At 39.6% G+C, this 25,916-nt stretch overlaps 2 protein-coding genes across 5 annotated transcripts in view; one reads left to right on the top strand and one right to left on the bottom strand.

Moving 5' to 3' along the window:
• Positions 1-375, bottom strand: part of Itfg1 (integrin alpha FG-GAP repeat containing 1) — a 148,561-nt gene extending 148,186 nt beyond the window's left edge. The window contains exon 1 of the mRNA XM_052729033.1: positions 55-375. Within this exon, the coding sequence (XP_052584993.1) occupies positions 55-259 (205 nt within the window). The 5' untranslated portion in view covers positions 260-375. The remainder of the gene's footprint in view (positions 1-54) is intronic.
• Positions 376-495: 120 nt separating this feature from the next.
• Positions 496-25,916, top strand: part of Phkb (phosphorylase kinase regulatory subunit beta) — a 207,849-nt gene continuing 182,428 nt past the window's right edge. For 2 of the 4 annotated variants that reach the window (XM_052729028.1, XM_052729030.1), the window contains exon 1: positions 496-620. In XM_052729028.1, the coding sequence (XP_052584988.1) occupies positions 545-620 (76 nt within the window). In that variant the 5' untranslated portion in view covers positions 496-544. Of the gene's footprint in view, positions 621-2,523; positions 2,630-25,916 lie in introns of all 4 variants that reach the window. The other 2 variants (XM_052729031.1, XM_052729032.1) reach the window with 2 other exon arrangements.

Below are 25,916 nucleotides of genomic sequence, written 5' to 3'. Positions count from 1 at the left end.
GGGGCGTGGGTACACCGGGAGGGGCGAACAGAGGGAGGGCCGGCAAGCACTGACTTTCCCGCAGCACGAAGAGGTCCGTCTGCTTGTCGGAGTTGAGGTCCCCGAAGGCCGCCAGGGTGCCCCAGGCCTCCGCCCCAAAGAGCTCGGCCGTGACGTTGTGCAGAGCCCGCGCCGGGGCAGGCCCAACGCCCAGCAGCGCGAGCCCCAAGAGCAGCGGCGCCAGCAGCGCCCCGGCGCTAGGCAGCAGGCCTGCCGCCATGGCGCCCTCGGCCCGGCCGGCCTCCGCCGCGCTTGACGGCAGCCGCAAAGCACCGTGCGACCGGCCGACCGAGAAAAGACTCAGGGTGCGGGCTCACGGGCTGCCCGTCTCTGCACTCTCACGCTCGCCTAGGGCTGTCCCTCCGACGACCAAGAGGCCAAGGAACCAGGGCGACGTCTGGCTGGCAGCTCACTTCCGGCCGGCGTGCCTCCCGACAGTGTCGCGCGCGGGGGCGGGGCCGGGCGGGCGGTGCTGACTGGCAGCCCGGGCGGTGGGCACTGCGCGATGGCGGGGGCGGAGGGACTCATGGCCGAAGTAAGCTGGAAGGTCTTGGAGCGACGAGCCCGGGCCAAGCGCTCAGGTTTGGCTGCCTGTGACAACAACCTTGCCCCTGAGGGGTACAGTGGGTGGTGCTCTTCCTTAAGTCCCCTGGAGGGAGGCAGATGGGCTCGATCATGGGGAATCAACTTGTGTCTCTAAGTTGTCTTCGGAAAGCAATAGGTGGCCCTGGCTGTGCCCCGATCTTGTTACGCCCTGTCCTCCACTCTCTATGCCCCGCAATTCTCGCATTTAGAAAACTTCCGTGTTTCTTCCCCCATGTTATTTCCTCTTCAAAATTAGCGGCAAGCTGACTTCTCCAGGAAAGTTGCCCCAGTGACAAGTTCTTGGGAAAGGAAGGGTGCCTACCACCACTCCTCCCCTGAAAAAGTAGACAGACCTTCATTTTTAGTGAGATCCTAAAGAGTGGGCGACTATTCTTGTGTTATTTCTTATGTCCCCTTCACATTCCTCAGTAATTTTGAGCCGCACACAGTTCTGTGTGTCAGGAGTTGAGGAAAACAGGGTCTGGGCCACAAAGTAAGTTAGTGTACAGTTAGGGTTCAGAATGAAATTGGCCACTTCCCGAGCCAAGTGATCCCAGCACCTGTAGTTACCAGTTGTGGTTCCCAACCACGGAGGTCAGAAGATGCCAACAGTCCAAGTGTCCTGAACTGACTTGTTCAAATTGCAAAGTCACTGACGATTTAAAAGTTAGTACTCCTGGTTAATAACTCCTCGGAGAGCCAAGTTTGAAACTGCTCCCATTTAAACTGGATAGAATCTTGAGCAAAAACTGTGTCCTTAAACACGAGATGGTGGAATGACAAATCTTCAGTCAAGAACCTTTCCTTTTTAAAAAGAGTGAGGAAAGACTGTGGAAAGTACGAATTTCATTCTGCTTTAAATCTTAAAATCCTTGTCTTTATTTACTTAGGGCTGTAGTGGAACAACCACATGAAAAGTTGGGAGAATTTCTCAAAAAGTAGTTGACTTCAGTTTAGAGTAAGAACACTTTAAACAGTCATGGAATATGTTTTCTACTTTTTCTTAAAAAATTTTTATGTCCTAGGAGTATTGACTTGATTACTAACTATGTGGGAGTATAAATAGTGTTGTGGGGTTGATCTTCCTGGGCAAAAAGAATAACTAGTCTTCCGGGGAGTTGAACAACGCCCCCAACACATATTTTTTGCAACATAATTCCTTTTAGTAAGCATATAGAGTCTATTTTCTCTTCAAGTCTTTGTTTTGCTCAAATGCATGTTATAGCAGTGAACTTTGAAAACCTTACTTTTCTTAATAGGGTAAATTTTGTTTAATTTTGCTATTGTTGAATGCAGTTTCTTAAACCAAGTCCCATGTACAAGTAGTTACCTGTATAGTATCATTTTCAAATGTTCCTGTATGTTTAATTTATGAGTAAAATTTAGATAGAAGTAAAAAAAAGTTAGCAATTGAAGCAAATCTTTAAAAATTAGTTTGTAGTTTCTGATTTTCAGACTCTGAGAAATATAGACAAAAAAAACCCTCTTGAACCACATTATTTACTCTCTGCTTGTTACAAAGAATTAACTTGATTCTGTTTACAACCTTTAGGAGCATATATAAATAACCTTGTTTGAAACATATAAATTAACCTGTTGCTGGGATAGACTCCTCTTTGGAGTTCTAAGCATTGTTACATAGTAGCACAACAACTTTACTATACAATAAAGGATGCTACTTATGGAATGTTTCTTAGTAAGTGGATATTATGTTTCTGTCTATTCGTGTAAGCAAACTTAATTTACCAAATAAAGGAAATCAAATTTTCAAGTCGTAAAAGATGAACTAAAGTTATTTAATGATCTTCAGTTGTCTTGTGCACATTGCACCATGCTAATAACTGCTCATACTGCTTTCAATTAATCTAACGCTGATTGCTTCTAACCTTCACTAAACAGCTTTAAAATTGGTGTAGTTTAGCCTGCCACGCTTATGATAAGAGTCAAGTTGAAATGGCCCACTCACCTGATGCAGCCTTCTCTTCACCTGCTTTGTTAAGGTCTGGTAAGTGTACAGACCCCAAAAGGGTCAACTGATCATTTTATGTCGTCATTTCCGAAGGCTGATGTCACTATATGGTATCTTTTATTTGTTTTATTTCCCTTTTGGTGGACCCAACTTTGAGTACCATTTCAGTTCATGTTGGGCTTATGTTTTCATTGTGTTTTAAATGTGTCTTGTGGTGTACAAGGAAGACAAAGGGTGGAGGCCCCGTGCTGACAATTGCAAGATATTTGACCAAAGGAGGTTTCTTAGTGCCTGGGAACTTCAGTTGTCAAATGATTAAACGATTTTTGTCCATTTTCTAGGTATTGTAGTACACATGGATTCAAGTGTCTCTGTAGTGTGGTATAAATTCCTCTGGGTACATGCCCAGATGGTAGATTTATTTTTAGGTTTTTGAGAATCCTTCAGCCTTATTTCCAAAGTCGCTGCATTAGTTTATACCCCCACTAGCAATTTATAACAGTCCTGTTTATTAACATTGATGGCAGCATTTTTTTTTTTCATTTGTGATCTTAATGATGGCCCTTTTGACTGGGGTGAAATGGAATTTCAGAGTAATTTTAATCTGCATTTCTCTTATGTCCAAGGATGTTGATGACTTTTAAAAGGATTTCTTAGACATTTATAATTCTTCTTTTGAGAGCTCTATTCTTGTTTTGTTTCTATAGCCTGTGTTTTAATTGGGTTGTTTTTTGGAGTTAAGTTTTGGGGTTGTTGGTTTGTTTGTCTGTTTGTTTGAGACAAGGTTTCTCTGTGTATCCCCTGGCTCTCCTGGAACATGTTCTGTAGACCAGACTGGCCTGGAACTGAGTGATCCACCTGCCTCTGCCTCCCAAGTGCTGGGATTAAAGGCGTGCGCCACCACCGCCCAGCTGTAGTTTAGTTTTTTAAGTTCCTTGTATATTCTAGTTACTAATTCTCTTCCCTCAATTAACTGTTTCTTTTGTTGGGCAGAAAGCCTTTTAATTTCACAAGAGCCTGTTTGACCATTGTTGGTCTTATTTCCTATGCTATTCTGAACACCTTTACCTATCTGTTAAAGTGTACTTGTTGCTGTTTCATCTGGCAGTTTCGGCATATCAGGTCTTATATTGAAATCTTTTATAGATTTGGAATGTAGTTTCATGCAGGGTGAGATTTAGGGATCTAGTTTCATTCTTCTACAAGATGATATCCCAGTTTTCCAACCATCATTTGCCAAGACAATCTCTTTTGTCTAATATAGGTTTTTGGCTTTTAGTGGAAAGTCAGGTTGCTTTAGTTGTGGGAACTTCTATCTGGGGTCCTCTAGTCTACTCCACTGATTTATGTATTTGTGCCAGTACCATTCTGTTTTTATTACTGTGGCTCCCTGGATTAACTGGAACTCAGGAATGGTGATACCTCGTATATCAGTATTGCTTTGGCTCTCCTTGGTGTTTTGTTTCCCTATAAATTTTAAGATTGTGTTTTCACTGTCTGTGAAGATAGTCCTCAAAATCTTGATTGTGATTGCATTGAATTTACAGGTTACCTTTGGTAGGATGGTGACTTTCATAATATTGATTCTTTCAGGCCATGAGCATGGAAAACCATACCATGTTCTAGTGTCTTTCTTAATTTTTTTCTTCTGTGTCTTACAGTTTTCATTATAAAGGTTTTTTTTTTTTTTCATTACCTTAGTTGGGTTTATTTCCATTCATTTTATTTTTTGGTGGCTATTGTAAATGAGATTGTTTCACTGGTTTTTCTTTTAGTATGTTTGTCATTGATATATAGGAAGCCTATTGATTTTTGTGTGGTCATTTTGTAATCTGTCACTTTGCTGAGTATCAAGCTCTATTGTTGGAATTAGTGTCTCATGTGTAAGATTGTACTATTGGCAAAGAGTGATACTTTGACTAATATTTTAAGCCTTTACTTGCCTCTTAACTTCTTTCTCTTGTCTTGTTCTAGTTAAAACTTCAGTTACTGTATTAAATACAAGTGGAGATACTGGACATCCTTGTCTTATTCCTCATTGTAGTGGGACTGCTTTGGGTTTTTCTCTATTTACTATGATGTTTGCTATAAGTTTGTAGAATATAGCCTTTATCTTGTTGGGATATGTTCTCTCCATCTATAACCTGTTCATATCATGTATCATGAAGCAATGTTGGATTTTCTTGAAAGCCTTTTCTGTGTCAGAGGTCAGAGAGGGTATTGGATCCCTTGGAAACAGAATTGCAGATGGTGATGATGCTGGGAATTGAACTCAGGTCCTCTGAAGATCAACCATTGTACTTAGCTGCTGAACATCTCACCAGCCCTGATTGCAAGTATTTTATTGAGTTTTTTTGCATCTATATTTATCTGCGAGATTGGTTTGTAATATTTTGTTTTGAGCAGGGTAATACTGGCTTCATAAAAAGAATTTGGAAGCATTCTTACCTTTTCTATGTTGTGTAATTGTTTGAATAGTACTGGTGGTCTTTGAAAGTCTGGTTGAATTCTGCAGTGAATTGATCAGATTCTGCTTTTGTGTCCCGTCCCCCACCCCCACCCCCCACCCCCATCCCCACCACTTTGGAGATGGCTTATTGCTTCAAAGTCATTGGTTATAGATCTAAATTAGTACCTAATTATTATCTAAATTATCTAATTATCTGTAGATTTAAATTATTTCATCTTGGTTTAATTTTGTTGATTCATAGGCATATAGACATTCGTTCATTTCTTTTAGATTTCTTGATTTAGAGGAATAGAAAAATTTAAGGTATTTGCTTATTTTTTAAATATTATTAGCATTTGTTATGATATCTCCCTTTGTATCTCCAATGTTCTTATTGGATTATTTTCTTTCTTTTTGTTAAACAAAAGATTTGTCAGTCTTGTTATCTTTTGAATGAACCAGCTTTTCCTTTCATTATTTTTTCTCTTTTCCCTCTTAGACAGGGTCTCACTATGTATTCCTGGCTGGCCTGCAACTCACTATGTATACCATACTAGCTTGAATTCACAGAGATCTGCCTGCCTCTACCCCTTAACTGCTGGGATTAAAGGCTTCACCACCATATTCAGTTCCTTTCATTGAGTCTGTATCATCTCTCATTAATTTCCACTCTCATGTTAATTATTTCTTCCCATCTACTGCTTTAGGGTTTGGCCTTTTCTTATTTTTTTCCTAAGGCCTTACAGTGCATTATTAAGTTATTTATTTGAGAGCACTTGTATTTTGATGTTGGTATTTCAGGCTACAAACTTTCTGTATAGATCTGTACTTATTATGTTGCATATTTTTTGAAATATCATGTTTTCAAGTTTATTTCATTTAAAAAAGATATTTTTAAAATTTTTTGTTTGATTTCTTCAGTGACCAAATTATCATTCAATAGTGTGTTTTTTAATATCTCTATGTTTGTATACTTTGTACATGTTCCTTAGCTTTTGATTATTGACTTGATTCACTGTGATCATATTAAATAAGGTTGTTATTTCACTTTTCCTATATTTGTTTAAGTTTACTTTGTATCCTGAATTCCATTTGCTTGGAATATCATCTTTTTCCTGTTATTTTATTCCAAGGTAGTTCTCTATCATTGGAGGAAAGATGTGTTTCTTGGATCTATGAAAAGATCTTTTAGTCTGTGTCTTTTTAAGAAGGAATTGAGACCATTAATATTTAGTTGTTTTTGAAAGATGTGTGTTTTTGTCATATTGATACTTTTCTCTAGTCCTTCTTTGATTACCTGCCCGATATTGTTTATTTGTCCTTGTGGCCTCTATGTGTGGTTATCCTTCTTTTGTCTGACATACACCTTCCAGTTTCCTCTGTAGAGCTGGCTTAGTGGTCACAAATTCTGTTTTTATCATGGAAAGTTTTTATTGCTATATCACTTATAAAAGATAGCCTTGCTGAGTATAATATTCTAGATTGGTAGTTGTGGTCTTTCAGAACTTGAAACATATCTTTCCCAGCCCTCTGGCTTTAAGACTGTCTAACAAGTAACCAGCTGTTCCTCTAATGGGCCTGCCTTTTCATGTGATGTGGCCCTTGTCTCCTGAGCTTTCAGGATCTGTAGCTGGAGTTTTCCTGCCTGGCCCACAGTCAGGACAAATCTCTGACACCCGCCAGTCCCACAGTCACTCAGACCCAACCAAATAAACAGAGACTTATATTGGTTACAAACTGTATGGCTGTGGCAGGCTTCTTGCTAACTTCTCTTACAGCTTAAATTAATCCATTTCTATTAATCTATACCTTGCCACGTGGCTTGTGGCTTACCGGTACTTTACATCTTCCTTGTCCTGACGGCGGCTGGCAGTGTCTCTCCCTCACCCAGCTTCCTGTTCTCTCAATTCTCCTCTCTGTTAGTTCCACCTATACTTCCTGCCTGGCCACTGACCAATCAGTGATTTATTCATTGACCAATCAGCAACACATTTGACATACAGACCATCCCACAGCAAGGATCTTTTCTTCATTTTGTGTTTTTAGTGTCTTAATATGATATGTCATGGGGAATCTTTTTTCTGTTCCTATGTATTATTGCTTTGTGGGCCTCTTGTTTGTAAGGCATCTCTTTTCCTAGAGTTAGGAAATTTTCTTTTATGATTTTATTGAAAATATTTTCCATGCCTTTGCCTTCCAGTTTTTCTCCTTTTATGCCCAAATTTGTAGGTTTAGTCCTTTTATGGTATCCCAAAACATGTCCCATTCATGGAGCTAAAAAATGTGATCATGCCGGGCGGTGGTGGCGCACGCCTTTAATCCCAGCACTCGGGAGGCAGAGCCAGGCGGATCTCTGTGAGTTCGAGGCCAGCCTGGACTACCAAGTGAGTTCCAGGAAAGGCGCAAAGCTACACAGAGAAACCCTGTCTCGGAAAAAAAAAAAAAAAAAAAAAAAAAATGTGATCATTTTCTGTGAATGAATGACTGAGTTCCTCTACCTTATTTTCTAGTCCTTGTGTTCTATCTGGTTCATTCTGTCAGTAATGCTTTCCACTGAAATTTTTATTTGAGTAATTGAAAACTTTCATTTTACTTTGTGTTTTTTTCAGTAATTCTCTTACCTATTGAATTCAGTTTTCATATCCTTAATTGTCTTCCTTATTTTATTTACCTATTTATATTTCTTTGGACTTCAGTCAGTTTTCTCCTATTCTCTCTTAATTTGTTCAGATGTTAGTGTCCTCTTTAAATTCTTTGAACTGTTTGTAATTGTTCTTTTAAATTCAGTGTGTTTGATTTCATCCAAGTTGTCCTCTTAGGGGACCATTACTATGGTATTGGTGCTTTTTGTGGGCAGCATACTATCTTGGTTTTTTGTGTTGCTTGTGTTTTTCTGACGAGTCATGCTTCTGGAGTAACATTGTCTGTTGTGTCTTTTGCTATTTGTATTTAGCCCACTGAGTCAGACCTTGATATGAGAGGCTGGAGGAGGGTAGGGAGGCTGGACTGGGTAAGGGTGCTGTCTTATTGGGTCCTGCCTGGGCTGTTTTGGAGTGTCAACTGAAGAGGCTCTAGAGGTGGAAGAGGAAGTTAGAGTAGAGAGAATGCTTTGCAGATCCATCCTTAGGCCATGTCTTCTGTAGTGGCTGGGTAGGAGGGGACTGTGGGGCAGATTAGAGGTCACAGAGGTCAGGGTAAAGGGTTACCTGCCTAGTTCTTTGCTAGGTCTGACCACATTTGGTGATTCAACTGGAGCAGGCTCCTGGGGCAGGAAGAGGGTCACAGTTATAGCGACTGTCTTACCTGATTTGTGCTGGGCCAGTTCTCATATGTGGTGCTTATGCTAGAGCAGGCCCTCAGGGGTGGGGAGAGGTCATAGGTTGTCAGGATGTGGGCCTTCCTGTCTAGGTCCTCCCTAGCCTGGACCATGTGTAGTGGCTGGTTGGAGCAGGCTCCCAGCTCAGAGAGGGATAACATTTGGTAGGAGTGGAAAGACTGCCCTTTTTTCTTTCACTTACCAATTTTTTATAGATTTATTTTTACGTGTGTGTGTGTGTGTGTGTGTGTGTGTGTGTGTGTGTGTGTTTGTGTGTGTATACACGTATATGTGCACGCTTGGGTCACCTGCAAGAGTGGTGTACACTAACTGCTGAGCCACCCTGTCCAGCCCAGGGCGTGTCTTTCTATGTGTGGTGTGTTGGAGGTGGAATTGCACTTGCTCCAGTGTTCCCATGGAGGTCAGACTACAGCTATGTGGACTCTACTTTGCCTTTACCCTTCCCGGGTTTCTGGAGCTGAGCACAGATTGACAGGCTTGCACACCAAGTGCCTTTGTCCACCGCACCCTCTCATTGACCCCTGGTTTTTTGTTTGTTTGTTTGTTTGTTTTTGTTTTTTGGTTAGTTGGTTGGGGTTTGTTTGTTTTAATTTTTAAGCAACAGGCTCTGTTGTTTATCTTGACTTTCTTACTAAAGAGTGAAATTTTTTAACTACTGAATTTACTCATTACTCCAGGGGAAATAGAATGCTCAAGAAAGTAGAATTATATTTTAACATTACACAAAGTGTTTGAAGACAGCAGACCGGAAACTTATTAAATCAAATGCATCAAAAAGCAAAGTAGAAAAATACCAAACTCCAGTATTATCCATTTTACAGACTAATTCCTTGGCTAATGCTTTGAATGTTTGCATTTTGATGAGATTCATTTCACCAAAATTTACAAGGCTATAAAGAAGCGTATAGACATTTATTTGTTAAAATAATATCTCAGTTAATTTGCATCTATAATTTACTCATTTAGAAGTTGCATTTGTGTTGGAAATTGGGTGTTTTACATTATTATATTTCCATGGACATTGTCTTTGCAAGAGAATTCTTTATTGCATGTTTACATTAATAACCTATTTGAAGCATGACCTAAGGAGAGAAAATAGCAAATTCTGTCTAGCATCTATGGCTTGTGTTAGAACCAACTGGACTCCAAGGGGTTCGGCAGCCCTGCCCTGTTCTGTTGTATCTAACACACATAACCCCTCTCCTGGGCTGGCTCCTCTCCATTCTGGCAGTTTTTCATAGGAGATGTCCCATGGTCATGACTTGGGGACAGAAACATAGTTCCATGCTGTCACCTTCAGAAACTTAGGAGTTTCCCTAATCTTTTAGGGACTTTGGTCAAGTCAGACAAAACAAAAATTCGTGGCATTGATTAAAGGAAGGAATCTCAGACCTTGGGAGTTTAATGCAATAGTTGGAGATTTTATTAAAGGCAATTTAATGCAGACTTTAAGCATGAAGGTAAGGAGAAAAGAGATGGGCTGGAGGAAGGCAAGAAGCACATCTGAGAGCATGGATGTGGGCTTCTGGGAGTGGGGGTGGGAGGTTAGCGCAGAGGCCGAGGCAGAAGTAAGGCATATCCAAATGTAGAGGTGCACTCCTCAAGGGGGACTCACACAGAATCACAACTCAGCTGTAGGTAGGCCTCCTGAAGGGAGTGTTGCCGAGAGGAAGGCCTCCTAAAGCATGGGTAGGTTTCATTATGAGAAAGTCAGAGAGTAGGACATACCCAGATTTCGGGGCGGGCTTCTCAAGGGAGAGGTGAAATTAATTACTTTGGCATTTAGCCACATATACCGCTTTTGGTGGTTCTCAAGTTATGTGTCAGCAAGTTTCTGAGAAACATTTTTCCTTTTTCTCTATTGGTAGGTAAAATTATGCTGCAAGCAGCAGGAAAATGTGATGGAATTCAGCTACTATCACAAAAGCTACTACTTGGAAAAGTCAAGGACTTTTCTGAAGGTCAAGCCATGGCTTAAGAAGTCTTGGTGATATTTTAGCTTTTGTATCTATAAAGTTGGTTATGTATTATATATAGTTAGTTAATACAGTGATTTTCTTGTAAATGCTCTGTGTGCTTCCAAGAACTCCTAACAGTGTATTTACCTAAAATATCTATCAAGCATCTAAGGCCAAATGAAACAACACTTGTCTCTTAAGTCAGGCGGATAGCTTTATTTCTTGTACGATTTAGGGTGAAACCCTCCTTTTTATACAGCCTTACTAATAGACCCCTAACTTCTTACCTAACCATTTCTAGGAATGTAGACTGCTCACATAGATCCCCTTCTTGATATACTAACCGATCGTTAGCTCTCTATTGACCTCCTCCTTTACCACTCCCATTTTGGGTTGTAAAAGAGAGCCTCATGCTCACTGCCTGAGGAAAATTCTTACCTACCTTTTTGACCCAGTAAGAACTCAAGCCTGGCGACCTTGCTGACAAGAGGATTGCTATTGCTTGAGTTTATAATTGGATTCCTGAGAGACTTGGGGAGAACTGAGAGAATAAGGAGAGAGAGAGGAAAAAAAGAGAACGGAAGAACTAGATGGGGTAAGAATTGGAGAGGAATGAACTAAGTAAGATGGGGAAGAAGTAGATTGAAGGGCTAAAAGAGAGGACTAGAGGAACAAGATGGAAGATGAAGGAGAGCCAGATGGGGAAGAACAAGATGGGGAAGAACAAGATGAGAGAGAAGAAGGAGATGAGAGAAGGGCTAAAATGGGAAAGAACTAAATGGATGAGAACCTAGATGGGCAGATCTAATATGAGAGAATTAAGATAGAACTTAGGACAGCAGATAAATGTAGAGAGAAGTCAGGCAAGAAAGGAGCTAGGCATGAGAGCAGAATAGAAGCTTGTAGAGAGAGAACTGATTCAGAATAATAAAGTGTGTGGACTAAGGAGTTTCGTGTGTATAGATTCATTTCCTAACATCAAAGATTAATATTCAGCTGGTTGTAGATTCTTCCCAGAACCTGGGAGGGGACTATCGAGGGGCTGGACCCCCATAGTCCTCATTAAGATTATAAGATGGCTCTAAAGATGTCTTAGATAGTATCTCAGTTTGCTTTATATTGCTGTCATAAGGACTGAACACAACTTGGGGAGCAAAGATTTATTTCATCTTATATGTCATTGAGAGAAGTCAGGGTAGGAACTGAAGCAGAGGCTTGGAGAAATGGTGCTGACTCATCTACTCCCCGTGGCTTACTCAGCCTATTTTCTTATACAACCCAGGACCACCCACCAAGGAGTGTCACTGCCCAGAGTGGGCTGGGCCTCCTACATCAAGAAAATGCTTGTCAAGCTGGCCAATGAGAATCAGGATGAATTGAAACTCCTCTTCCTGGGTGACTATCAGTTGAACAAAAAACTAGCCAGCACTGTAAATGGAAGTTTCAGTACCACCACCAACTCCCAAATACCTGGCAAGCTTTCCCAAATTATCATACAGAGACTTATATTAATTACAAATGCTCGACCAGTAGCTCAGGCTTATTACTAACTAGCATTTACACTTAAATTAACCCATAATTCTTATCTATATTTAGCCATGTAGCTTAGTACCTTATCTCAGTGCGGATTCTCATCTTGCTTTCTCTGGATCTGACTGGTGACTCCTGACTCTGCCCTTCCTCTTCCCAACATTTTTTGTTTGGTTGCCTGCCTATACTTCCTGCCTGGCTGCTGGCCAATCTGCGTTTTATTAAACCGATTGGAGTGACAAATATTTACAGTGTATAAGAGGATTATTCCACAGCACAGCACAGACAGAATTATAATGTTAAGGTAAAGCAGGGAGTCACTAAAGGTATTCAAAAGGTCTATTACATGTCCTTTCCCTGTAAATAGATTCTGCAGTGAGATAACTAGAAAATCATAGGTTTATTGGCTAGAAAGGTAAAGGCTTACACAGTTGTTGATTATGCTGGATCAGTTCCTGTTTTACTGCTGGTGAAAGTTTCCAACTAGACTCCAAAATGAGAGGTTCCTTCTCATGTATCCACATTTTCCTGTTTTTCTGATTTATTGGCTTCTATGACATCTTAGGGTCTCCATGGTAACTTTGGCTTCACCTTCATGGGTTTTTGCAGTGGCCTGTCAGGGCCTCCTTGCAATTTTACAATTTTACAGTAGGCTTTTGCAGTAGAAGACTTTTTTGGAAATGCCTTAGGTAGAGTATTAGGTATCAGTTACACTAGGTTCAGATCCTAGTAGATGTGTATGTAGGTTCTTCAGCTGTAACCAAAGTTGGCAATGCCTGTAGATGTCTGTCATAGTAGTCTACACTGCAGAGGTTTGTGGGATTTTCCTGCTAGCTAGGATGTAGCTCTTTAGGTGAAGGGGGTTTGTTGGAGTCTCTTAGTGCTTCCTGTCTAGCTGGCAAGCGTCTCATAAGTTCTGTACATGTCAGATCTACTGAGTAGGACCAGGTAAGCAAGGCTCATCTGTTGTCACACTGGAGGCAGGATTTCTATCAGTTTAGAGGACTATATACGGGTCAAGCCACAATAACAGGCCAGTAGCAATGACACAGTGTTCCTTTCATGGTTTAGGGACAGGTGGGGACTACACTGCACTGGTGGATCCCAGTCGAGGTCTAATTAGTATGTAATGGCTTGTAGTACCTTTGCATGGTCTCATGGCCAAGCTTCTCAGGAAAGAACATCCAACCGCTCTGGTACTTTGGGTATTGGAGGTGGGATAGGGGGAGGCATCTAGTTACTTCTTGGAGACTTGAGAGGCTAATGTACTTCTTATGAGTGTCCTGGAAGCTTCTCAAGCCACAGTAGAGTTTGTGAACTGCTTGGCAGGTTTTGAAGACTGAATAACTACTTCTTCAAATATCAGCAGGCACCAGCAGGCTGCTTGGGTGCAAGTGGGGACTTCAGGAAGGTGGGTATCTTTCTAGCTGCTTTTTCAGATGAATAATTGAGGCAACTAAACCTTGTCACTTCTGAAAATCACAGTATCTTTCTAAATGTGTAATTGAAACTCACCCCATTTTGAAATAATCCCATTTTCAATTTTTCAAAATATACATCATTGGTCTTTAATTTAGTAGAAGCTTTTTCCCCCTGTCATTAATAACTTCATACAATATTCATAGTCATCCTTTTTGGCCTTTAACAATTCAAGTTTTAGCTCAGGAATGAATTTTGCAAATACATAGAGCTTGGTTGTAGAGCTTAACATCCATACTGTTATTTGGATTATATATCAAGACTTATCACTCAAGCTGAGAGTTGAGACTGTAATAGGTAGCTGACCTTTATCATAAATTTTGTAGCTTCTTGGTGTATATTGAAAACATATTCCTCCCAAATGGTTATGTTTCTTACTATATTTCTCCCTGTTTTGTTTTAGTAATTGAATCACTAAAGAACTTTATATGAATTTTGATATAGTCTTCTGGCAGTTAGACTATAATGTTGATTAGTTCTAAATAACTGATTGTATATTGTATTGGTAAATTGCATGGTCTGTTTGTGTTCATTAAGAGGCTGGCTCTGCATATGGTGTTACCCTCCTCCTTCCTCGTTTCAGATGCAAGCATGTTTTTCTCCAGGTGTCCTGTAAGACCCCTTCTCCAGGGGACAGGCTGGCTTCTGGCTCCTTAGTAGGGAAAGAGAAGAACTTAATAACACCCCAATATTAAAAATAGTACATTATTGAGAATAGCAAGATATAGACTGTTTCCAAGAAGTTACAATTGTTTTTATTCTCACAGTATAAAAATGCCTGTGTTGGAAAAGAGAAGGAGAAGCTAATCCATGGAGAAAAAGTTCTGTGGGGAACTCTGGCTGACTGCCTCAACTTCCCCAGTTGGTTACTACAACTTGTTAAGACCCTGATTTGAGGATGCTATCTTTGTCTCTGTGACAGTTTGAATAAGAATGGCTCACATATTTGAATGCTTAGTCACTAGGGAGTGGCACCTTTTAAAAGGATTAGAAAGATTAGGAAGTGTGTCACTGGGGTTAGACTTTGAGGTTTCAAAAACCCATGCCAGGCCTAGGCTCTCTTCCCTGCTGCCTGTGGATCAGGATGTAGAACTCTCAGCTACTTCTCCAGCACCATGTCTGCCTGTGTGCTGCCATGCTCCTGCCATGATCATAATGGATTAACCCTCTGAAAGTGTAAACAAGGCCCCAATTAAATATTTTCTTTTACAATGTTTGTCTTGGTCCTGATGTCTCTTCACAACAATAGAACAGTAACTAAGCTAGCCAATTGGGTTACCCCAATCATGTCTGGATATTGTAAAACCCTAATTTGGGGATATTTTGCTTTTTATTCGTTTCCATCTGCTACATGCTGTTTTTCTTTTAGTTCTGCTTACTGTACCTTTAAACTCAGCCATTCAAAACTAAAAACACTGATGTCTCAGTAGGCAGAGAACACTGAAGGTTTAGTTGCAGCTCATAAGCCCATCAAAAAGCATGAACCTAGCTTGCTGCTTTCAATTCCCTTCTACAGAGTGTTTTTAAATTAGGTTTAGCTTTCAGGCCAATTAATTATTTTTGCAATTCACATCTGAAGTTTTAATGGCCTCTGATTTAGAATGATTTTAGTCTAATTTTTCTGTGCTGTGTGACTGTCTTGTTCATGAGTTTTCATCTGAATAAATGAGTGGCAGTTTTGACACTTCAACTGTTAAGGAGTCTCCAGAATAGCTCAGTGGGTATAGCTGCTTGCCACACAAGCTTGGACACCTGACTTCTGTCCTTGGAACCATGTAAAAGTGGAAGGAGAGAACTAACTCTGTAGAACTGTCTTCTGACCTCCACACACTTGCTATGGCACTTGTGTACAAACATATCATGCATACATAACATACATACATACATACATAATATGTTTTTAAAAAAACAAGGACAAGAGACTGCATCTCTAAATTTAATGCAATTGTTGATTTCAGATGTTTTGATGTGTTTATTGATATATATTTAAAGATAGAAATTTTGCCATATCTCAAGTAGTAGTCTTTGCCTGTCTTTCTTATAACAAGTGACTTTATTGTTTACTTTCTTCTTGTCCTTGTGATTGTGAGCCTAGCCTTTTATGATGAGCCCTCTGTCCAGCCTTGTTTACTTCCTTCTTAAACAAAAGTATTGTGTAAGCATCTGAGCATCCTGTTGCTAGATGGTTCTCAGAGTGCTAAGTAACACTGTTGGACTTCAGCCAGTTGAGGGCTATAGCTTTTGTTAGGCATCATCTGGAGAACCATTGTAAGAAAGCCCAGGTTCTAGAGAAAATCTACTCTGTATCATGAGGCTTGGTGACTATAGGAAATATATGTATGCCTTGTGGACTGACATTTCTCTTAACCCTGCAAACATTCATGTTTTCTTATAGTTCTTTAAAATGTATCTTACTTTGAATTTTATTTAAAATCCTACTTATATATAATTTTGTTTGGTAGTCTGGAAAGTATTGATAGAGATTGTCTTAGTTAGGGTTTTCTGTTGCTGCAATGAAACAACATGACCAAAAAGCTAGTTGGGGAGGAAAGGGTTTATTAGGTTTACACTTCCAAATTGCTGTTCATTATTGAGGAAAGTCAGGATAGGAACTCAAACAGGGCAGGAACCTGGAGGCAGGAGCTGATGCAGAAGCCATGGAGGGGAGCTGCTTACTGGCTTGCTGCTTATCATGGCTTGCTCAGCCTGCTTTCTTATAGAACCCAGGCCCACCTGCCCCGGGATGGTACCACCCGCCATGAGCTGGTCCTCCCCATTGATCACTAAATGAGAAAATACCTTACAGTTGGATCTCATGGAGGCATTTCCTCAGAAGAGGCTCCTTCCTCAGCTTGTGTCAAGTTGACACATCAAAGCAGCACAGAGATCATCAGTTGTTATTGCTGCCACAGGAGTTTTTTAATTCAAATCTGGCCCTTTTAAACATGGCTTAAGTATGTTAACTTTTAAATGTGAAGGCTTTTATCTTTTATTTGTATTAAAGTGCTTTTTTTTTTTTTTTTTTTTTTTGGTTTTTCGAGACAGGGTTTCTCTGTGTAGCTTTGCGCCTTTCCTGGGACTCACTTGGTAGTCCAGGCTGGCCTCGAACTCACAGAGATCCGCCTGGCTCTGCCTCCCGAGTGCTGGGATTAAAGGCGTGCGCCACCACCGCCCGGCTTAAAGTGCTTTTAAGGGGTTCATTGATAGCAATTTTTTCCATGTTAAACATTATTAATATAGAGATATTTAAAGTTTGAACTTATTTTCCTAGTTTGCTTTGTGGACTCTTTTTATGAGAGTTTTTAATCTGCTTTTCGTATCTATTCAGGTAATATTCTCTGGTTACATAGTTTATTTTCATGAAAATATATGGTGAGGCCTGATTAATTACCTACTTGATTCTAATTTTCAGTAGACTTTCAGCTCTGATAATAGTTGTATGTTGAGTGACTACCAAGTTAGAAAAATCCTAGCAGAGTGTAAGGTTAATTACTATAATTTGAAGGAATAAAAAGCTACTTAAGGTTTAGAATTTAATAAATGGTCTATCCTGTTCTTATTTTACTGTAATATATTAGAAAAACATTGCCCCTACCATCCAGATTCTAATTTTCAGATGTATCCAGATGTAATATAAAACTCCCTTGTTTTCTTTTTTAAAGAAACTATCTTTTAAATATATATATTTACATTTTTTCCTTTCCTTTGCATATCTGATGTCATTGTCTTAATTCAAGATTATTTTGACTAGAGATGGACCTTTATTCCTAGGGCTCAGTTTTTCCTGTTGTCTTTTAATGCCAACAGGCCTCTGTATAAAAGGTGGCTCATTCAACCCACTGGCTCTCTGTTAGCTAAAGGACAACATGTAAATGTGTTACCTGCTGCTTAGCGTCTTTGGGTCTTAGACTGCTGGATGCTTTCCCAGTGTCTTCTCCATATATTCTCTTCTGACTTCTGTACCTTTATCGTGAGTTTCCTTGTGTATTAAGGAACCTTCCTCTGTAAGTTTGGTGCATACCATATCTTTTTTTTCTGCTCCGTGATTTCTTGTCTTATGTGTTTCTTGATAATACCTCTGTACCCTGGCTTTCCATTTCTGCTTGTTTCCATGACAGTTTTTCCATGATTCTTTTATTTTTATTGTCACTACATTGCTGTTAGATAGTGACTTACATGTTTTCTTTACTAGGCTGTGAAATCCTTCAGGGTTAGGGCATAGATCTATAATACTTTTGTATCAAGAGTGGCTGGTATAGGGTGTGATGCAAGGGAGTCTCAAGTGGGATAGAAATGAAAGTTAAATGAGTTAATGAAGCATGCTGAAAATTTAATGTGATTTTTCTACAAAATGAGCCTTCTTGCTGTGTTGCCTAATCATTTAACTTTTCCTATTTGTTGAATTTATTTTCTTTAGTTTTTGAATAGGAAAATGTATTCTAAGTAAAAGTATATTTTTTCTGCTAGTGATTAATGCTCAAAAAAGTGCAAAGGTCAGGTTTAAAAAAAGAAATGTAGGGGGCTAGGGGATAGGTTAGTTGGTAAAGTGTGTGCTGTACAAACGTAAAGGATCTAAGTCTGGATCCCCAGTATCCACATAAAAGCTGAGGTCAGTGGTGCTCCTCTGTAACCCCAGTGCTGATCAAAAGGAGACAACTGGAACCTTGGAGCTCACTAGCTAGCCATTCTATGATGTTCCAGAGGACCTGGGTTTAATTCCCAGGCTGTCTGGAGTCCAATCAGAGAGGAGAGAGGGGTCACGTGTTTCCTTCTTCCTTTTATTTGTTTATTTTTTATCCTGGCATGGTCGGACACCAGTGTTGCTCTGATTGGTTGATAAGTAAAGCTAAGCTGCATTGGCCTATGGCAGGGCAGGATAGGGTTGGGCAATACATTCGAACTGAAGACTAGATTGAAGAAGGGTGGAGTCAGGGGAGATGTCAGCCTGCCGCCCAAGGAGCAACAAAATGCCAGCAGACCAGTAATGCCACAGCTATGTGGCAATTACAGATTAGTAGGAACAGGTTGAGTTAAGTTGAAAGAGCTAGCTAATATAAGCTGACCCATAGGCCATACAGTTTGTAAATAATATAAGTCTCTGTGTGTTTACTTGGGACCAAGCAGCCCGAGTGGGACATGGGTGGAGTGGGAGAGATTCATCCCGACCACAATGCAGGGGAGGATGGAGAAACTTCTGCTTAAGATCCTAGCTGAATTCATGAAGTCCACATTCAGTGAGAAACCCTGTCTGGAAAAATAAGACAGAGAGCAATTGAGGAAAACACCCCCGATGTCCATCTCTGGCTTCTCATACATGTTCTGGCACATATGCATGTGTGTTCATGAAAACTCAGCTACCCACTCACCTGAACACATATTATCATACACATGAATGTCCTCCCCAAAATAGAAAAGTAAAAAGTAAATGCACTGAAGGCACTCCTAGCCTAAACTATATAACTCTCATGTCTTTTACCCCTTTCTTAAAACATGAAACAGTCACATGTGTTTGGTTTTGTTTTCCTAAAAGGGAAAGTGGGAGAAATCTCTTAGATTAGTTATTAACATTGTTATCAAAACTTAAGTCACTAGTAGCATTTTTATTTCATGAAGAGGTCAGAACTATTTGAAAGGCCTTATCTATTACAGGGCAGACTTCCCTTCAAGTAACCAGGAATTTAAACATGGCGTTTAAATATAAGGAGTCTGTTAGTGGAAGAAATGAAATGATACTCTTAAGTGAGTGAAGTGGGGAAAACTAGCACCCCCAAATCTTGCGATCTAGATAGCTTCATCTCACCACATTCCCAAATATGCTATACATGAAATTTGGTTCTAGAAAAGCCTTAAGCACACTGTTAAATAATCCACTAGAGAAAAGCTGTTTTTATGGTAGACTTCTTCAAATCTGAGGTTAGAATACTTTTATAATTAACTTTTGAAGGGCAGGTCTTTTATTTTTGTGCATTGTAGTTGTCTTAATTTTTCTGAAGTAGAAATAAGATGAACTAAAATCTAGTTAAAGGGGAGGCCCATCAAATAAAATAACTGAAACAACCTATTTTTGCTTTCATGGCAGAAAAAGTACAATAGTAAATATCAGAATTGTTTTAGAGCATACTCCACTATTTGGGGATAATTGTAAGAGCAGTGTTGCCTTGGAAGCAGACTATATATTGCTGTTGTTAGAAAAGAAAATTCCCAGTGTTGAAAGAAACACAGGCACAATGCAAAAGTAACCCAGCAATCCCCTCTTTTTGTTGTTCTTGTAAAAGAGGTGCCCTTTGATCCAAACCCAGGAAGCAAGCACACCCAGGTAGGACAGTGCTTAGTATTTATTCTGATTTAGGCAGTGACTGTGTCTCACTCCAGTAATGGGAGCTCGACCTCACAATCTGACACATTTGGCTGATTCATATTGGCATGAAGGGGAAGGGTCTTAAGGTGAAGTGCCAGGATGCCCAGGGTTGTAAGCAGGCATGTACATGAGAGTTACATATGATGGAGAAGTTTATGAAATGTTGGCTCTTGGCAGGCTAGCCATCTTTGACAGAAAAAAAAAAAGTTTCCTACACTGTGAATCTATTGTTTTTATGATTAGAAATAAGACTTTCAGAAACCTGAAATGATGACTCTGTTCAGCTCTTTTTTCTTTTCTTTCTTTACTGGAAACAGAGAAATAAGCCATGTTCCTATGTTTAAGTTGTAGCTGCTCTACCTACTAGCAGTGTGACTTTGAAAAATTTACAAACCCTTCACTTTTGGTCTTTAAAATGGAAATAATAGTATTTGCTCATTAGGGTTATAGGAGGATCAAATGAAATCAAAATTACAAAGCTCTTAATACAATATTTTACTTGTGGTAAATGCTTAAGTAATGTTAGTTACTTTTTTATGATACATACTATCATAGTAATGAGGCTGAATAAAAAATATGGAAAATTAAGGGGACATGGGGAGAAAAAGGAGCCCTCTACCCTGGAGTCTAGCTTGTCTGTCCTGTTCATGGAGTCGCAGAACCAAGAAGCTTCAAACACCTCAGAGAGGAAAATTGCGCACAGTAACTGTCTCCTGAGCACTCTGTGCTAACTCGGGGCCAGAATGCCTTATGACCTTTAAGGTTTAGCAGTGATCTCAGCTTCTGAAAGCCATCTGTGTGCACTTAGGGCCAGAATGACTTATGACCTTTCAGCTGTAAGACTCTTCTCAGATTCCTAAAGCCATTTGTGCCTCCCTCTGCCCAGAATGGAGAATTTTGACACTGCTCTGTCATCTATCAATTTTGGCAACACCCTAGTAACCTTTTGATCTTTAAAGTTTACTTTTAAAATACATTCTTTGAGAAATATATTTTAAAAAAGCGGAAGGTAGAGGTTCTTAAAAACTTTCAGAGATGTCACTTGGGAGCCACCAAAATCCTATTTATGCTCATTGTAAAAACATGTATGAGCCACTTGCCTTTTTGAAGTCCATGTACCCACTTGAGTGTCTTAACCTTTTTCTTTCTTTCTATTAACCTCCATGCTTTAAATCTTTTAAAAAATCTTTAATAAATTCTAACTCTGCTGCCTATTGGTTTGTTCTGAAATTCTTTTCTGCAGTGAACAATCCAGTTTTGTTGGAGGAGCAAGTGAACTCCTTGCTGTGAATGGCCACATGTAGCTGTGCCTTTGTCCCTGAAGCCACTGACAATAATGCAATTATTATATTATTCTTTGCCTTTTTTTTAGCATTTTGAATAAAATTTTAATTGTGTTGTACTCTGTCTAGAGTATTTCATATTGATAAGCATGGTGTTTTGAGTGTATTGGTAGTTAGAGTAAAATCTTTGTCCAGGACAAAGAGTCTAAAATAATAAACATATTCAAAAAACTATGTCAAACTCATGAATAGGGAACCTGGAGCTCTTATTTCTGGTATTGGATCTGCCCTTCACTAGCTCTACATTCTTGAGTAAAAGGTGAATTTATTCTATAAAACAAGGGGCTTAGACCCCTTTTGCCTTAGCATGTAGCAGCACTCAGTGCTTTACTGTCAGGGAGTCAAGGAAGAGTGCTGACTGGGCTTTTAGAGCCTCAGTTGGGTTACTTCTAAGGTTCACAAGACAGAAAAGGTTGAGACTGTCCTGAGCTGCTTTGGTAAGGTTGTAGAACCAGATCTGTTAGCATAAGTATGCAATATCCTTGAAGCACACTTTCATCAAAGCATGTCAATCTTGGTATGTAAGCTGTTTGCTTGGTTCATGGCTGGATTTTCCTGCGAAAACTGAGTTGCTGTTTAATTTTGCTGTTTGGCTCCTTCGACTACCACCCGTCCTGAAAGATAAAGAGCCAAATTAATTGTGAAAAGCAAGAAAGGGTTTATTTAATGTGGCCACATTGGGAACAATGACAAAGAGTTATAGTGCCCACCCTCAACATTCTGGGTCATGACTGAGGTTTAAATCTAAATAGATGGGTAGAGGTATGCATGCCTAAGCAGTTCTAGTCAAGCCTGTCACTAGCTAGCTCCAGTCTTCTCTGCAAGGTGCTCCAACTAGTCATCAGCACTGTGTTACTATTTCTAGGAGACAAATTTCCCTCTGGCTGGCACAAGGCTTCAACCTTTTCCTTTTCCCAACTTGATTCCTAGGGCAATGCCAATTTCTTGAAGCACAATGGTCTGATAGCCAAAGGGAAGCTTTTTGAAATTCTAAAGAGAATAGCCTCATGGTCTGCACTTTGAGGAGCAAAGGTCTGTTGTGATCCATATTCGCTAAGCAGAAGTCTTTCCTAATAGCCTCATCTCTTCTGTTTCTTATACTTTGGAGTATAGATCTTGGATCCTCAAAAGAGCACCCTCGTGTTCCTAATCTTGAACTTAGTCTGTGATAAATATGTCATCTTCTGTATTCTTCTCCACTGGACACAACCCTACTGCTATTGGGTGTGACTGGTATATTCTGTAGCTACTTTTCATTGTTTCTGTTGGTTTCCTGGTCTACTGTGGACCTCAATTTCTGGCGTGAATTTACCTGATCTGGATCTGAGGCAAGATAGACAAGGAAATTATAGTGACATGGGAAGAAAAACACAGATAAGAGACAAGACTCTTCATCTTGGGTTCATCTGGGTTGATAAAGGCAAAAACCTCAGCTACCAAATTTCCCATGAAGACAATATAGATTTCCCAAAAGACATGTTGTCAAAGCAAGTGAATTATACTTCCTCATGGCCTAAGTGATCTATTATGAGTTCCTAGCCCTCTCCTCTCATTCCTAAGTCTAAACAATTGCTCCTCATAAGTCCTCCTCACAACTTTGTTTAAAAAGAGACTTCTTTAACCCTATAAACTAAACTCTCTGAGCAGTACTGTTTTACAGAGAAGGCTTCGCGTGGCGATGTAATGTGAGAACCACCGAAAGCATATGGTCCTCATACTTGGATATGTCTTTTCTTTTCCAGAGTGTCTTAGTTTCTCTTAACCCTTATGCTTAAGATTTGTACTACAGATGTCTTCATAGTCTCCAACTCTGCTTCATATTGGCACACTGTTGTTTGACTTCTTTTGGGAAGACACAATACATTTGTGTATCACCCTAGATAGAAGACCAGTGATGGAGCAAAGAAACAGTTCCACCAGCTTGCAGCTTGCTGAACTATGAGCTCATTGGGTTGCTTACAGAGGTCTGGGTCCAGGGTTCCTTATAGGAGCATGGACAACTAAGAAGTTAAAGGCTGATTGCCATTCAAATTTGAAGGTACAGATACAGCTCAGTTTCATTCATAGTAGTGTACACTGTATACTTAAAATATCTGTTGTCTAGACTCCTGTTTTCATTTCAGTTTTGGCCACCATAAACCTCCTATAATTGAATTTTAATGCAAATTTTAATAGCCTTAGTGTTCATCAGAGTCACATTCTTTATTTTTCTTTTATTGAAAATAGATTATTTTCTCATACAATATATCCTGACTATATTTTCCCCTCCCTCTATTCCTCCCAGTTCTTCTCCACTTCCCTTTCCCTCTGGATCCACTTCCTTTCTGTCTATCATTAGTAAAGAACAGACTTTTAAGAGATAACAACCAAACATGACAAAATAAAATATAAGATGAAGCAAAAACTTTCATTATTGAAGTTAGACATGGTAACCCAATAGAAGGAAAAAAGTCCCAAGAGCAGGCCAAAGAGTCAGAGACTCACTCATTCTCACAGTCAGAAGTCCCATAAAAACACTAAGCTAATAGTTATAATGTATACACAGAGGCCGTGGGATAGACCCATGTAGACCTGTGCTTGCTGCTCAGGGTCTGTGAGCTAATTTCACCCTGCTTAGTTGAATCAGAGATCCATGTTTTCCTGGTGTCCTCTATTCCCTCTGACAGAGTCACAGTCTTTCAGTTTTATATCATATAAAAGTAAAAAAAAAACACCTGTATAGTCTAATATATATATATATATATATATATATGTGTGTGTGTGTGTGTGTGTGTGTGTGTGTATACATACATATATATATAAATATATATAAACTATGATATACTTAGAATGGACATGAAAAATTTTAAGCCAAAGTATAGGTTGAGTAATGTATAATGAATTAGAACTTCACGAACCCCTAGTTTAGTACTCTAGTTCTATAATTTTAGATGTATGTATTAAAAATACACTAATTTATATTTTAATACCTTCCTTTAAAAGTCTTAATATATATTTTAATTTGATATGTGTGTATTATATAATGTTTAAATAAGGTTATTGGTATTTCTATCTCCCTAAAATTTAATAATTTAATTATTACGTGTGTTTGTGTGTTGCAAGCACAGGTATGTGTGTGCCATGGCATCAGTATGGAGATCAGAGAACCCCTTGCAGGAGACTATTCTCTCCTAACACATAGATCCATAGAATAAACTCAGGTCACATCAGGCTTGGGGACAAGTGTTTTTATTTGCTGAGATTTCTTACTATTTCTAATTTTTAAATCTTTAAGTTTTAACAGGAGAAACTTGGTGTGGTCCCAGCTTTGCTCCTTCTTGTGGATGTTTTCAGTCCTTCCTTCATCCCACTCCCATTCCTTGGTGTCAGCTGCTTAGACCTAGAAACCCTTTCTCCCTTGGACCCCCAGTGAACACATGGAGCTGGCCCACAAGTAGGCAACTCCCACTGTCCTTCCTGTCCTCCATTACGGTCTTTCCCTTCTCACCCTCAGCCCTGTAATAACTTGCCTGCAGATGTCCCTTCTCCCACCTCAACTCCATTCACTGGAGACTCCAACTCCTGGGACAGACTCAGGGTCCCACTCGCCCTTTCATTCCTGTCTCTTTAGATTATTCTCTCTTTTGCCACAACCTACTTTCTGGGGGAAATGTTTAGATTGAACATTTTCTTTGACTGAGGTATATGTTTCTTCTATCTTGTCTTCCACACCTGATATTCTCTCTTCCAATGTCTTGAACTCCTCCCACCATACCTCTGACTCCTGGGGACCCTGCCTCTTGGTGTAGACAGGGTCCCCTTAGCTCTTTCCATAGCCCCTCTCAGCCATTTCTCCTAGCCCATCTCCGTTCCTCTCTGCCACCCACTGACCTGCAGAAGTGTTCACTGTCAGGAACCCACAGGGACTACACTGTCCTGTGATCTAGCGAGGGCAACAGAAACCAAGGGACAGAACACTCACCCAACAAAGACAAGACCAGATGTCAACACCTAGAATCACCTCAGTTATCCCAGCCCCAGATGCCTAGACACGAGTGCAAAAGCACGGACATTAACAGCCAGGACATTATGCCTCCCCTTGAACAGTAACTCTGCTATAGTAGGCCTGAGAAATGCAATATAGCTGATGAAGAAGACCGGGATTTCAAAACAGCAATTATGAATATGTTCAAGACTTAAAGAGAATGTGAATAAATCCCTAATTATGATGTCTGTGAAAACACAGTTGAATGAAATAATGAAAATAATTTATGACATGAAAATAGAATTTAACAAAGAAATAGAATGAATAAAGAAAATCCAAATGGAAATAAAACTGGAATGAAAAATGTAGGGAAGTCAAACACAAACCTCAGTGGTAAGCTTCATCAACAGAGTTCAAGACATTGGAAAAGAGAATCTCAGGTGTTGAAGACAAGATAGAGGAAACATATACCTCAGCCAAAGAAAATGTTAAATCGAAAGAAATCTATACACAGAACATCTAAGAAATCTGGGACATTCAGAAAAGATCAAATATACAAACAATAGGAATAAAATAACACTTGACTTCTCAATGGAGATTCTGAAAGCCAGAAGGGTGTAGACAGATTTTCTGCCAATTCAGAGTCTACAGGTGCCAGACCAGACTACTATACTCTGCAAAACTATCAGTAACAATAGATGGAGAAATAAAATATTCCATGTTAAAACCAAATGTAAGCAGTATCCATTCATAAATCCAGTGCTACAGAACACATTAGAAAGAAAACTTCAGTTTGAGGAGGTCCACTGCCTATCAGAAAAAACAAGGATGAAATAATCTCAGACCAGCAAATTAAAAGAGGGAGAATAAACCCACACCACAACAAGAAAATAACAGAAATCATT

The sequence above is a fragment of the Peromyscus californicus genome, unplaced genomic scaffold, assembly GCF_007827085.1.
Source record: "Peromyscus californicus insignis strain IS unplaced genomic scaffold, ASM782708v3 Scaffold_8__1_contigs__length_139910024, whole genome shotgun sequence".
In the NCBI taxonomy this organism is placed as follows: domain Eukaryota; kingdom Metazoa; phylum Chordata; class Mammalia; order Rodentia; family Cricetidae; genus Peromyscus; species Peromyscus californicus.
The sequence above is the reverse complement of the archived record's forward strand: the minus strand, read 5'-3'. Positions and strand labels throughout refer to the sequence as shown.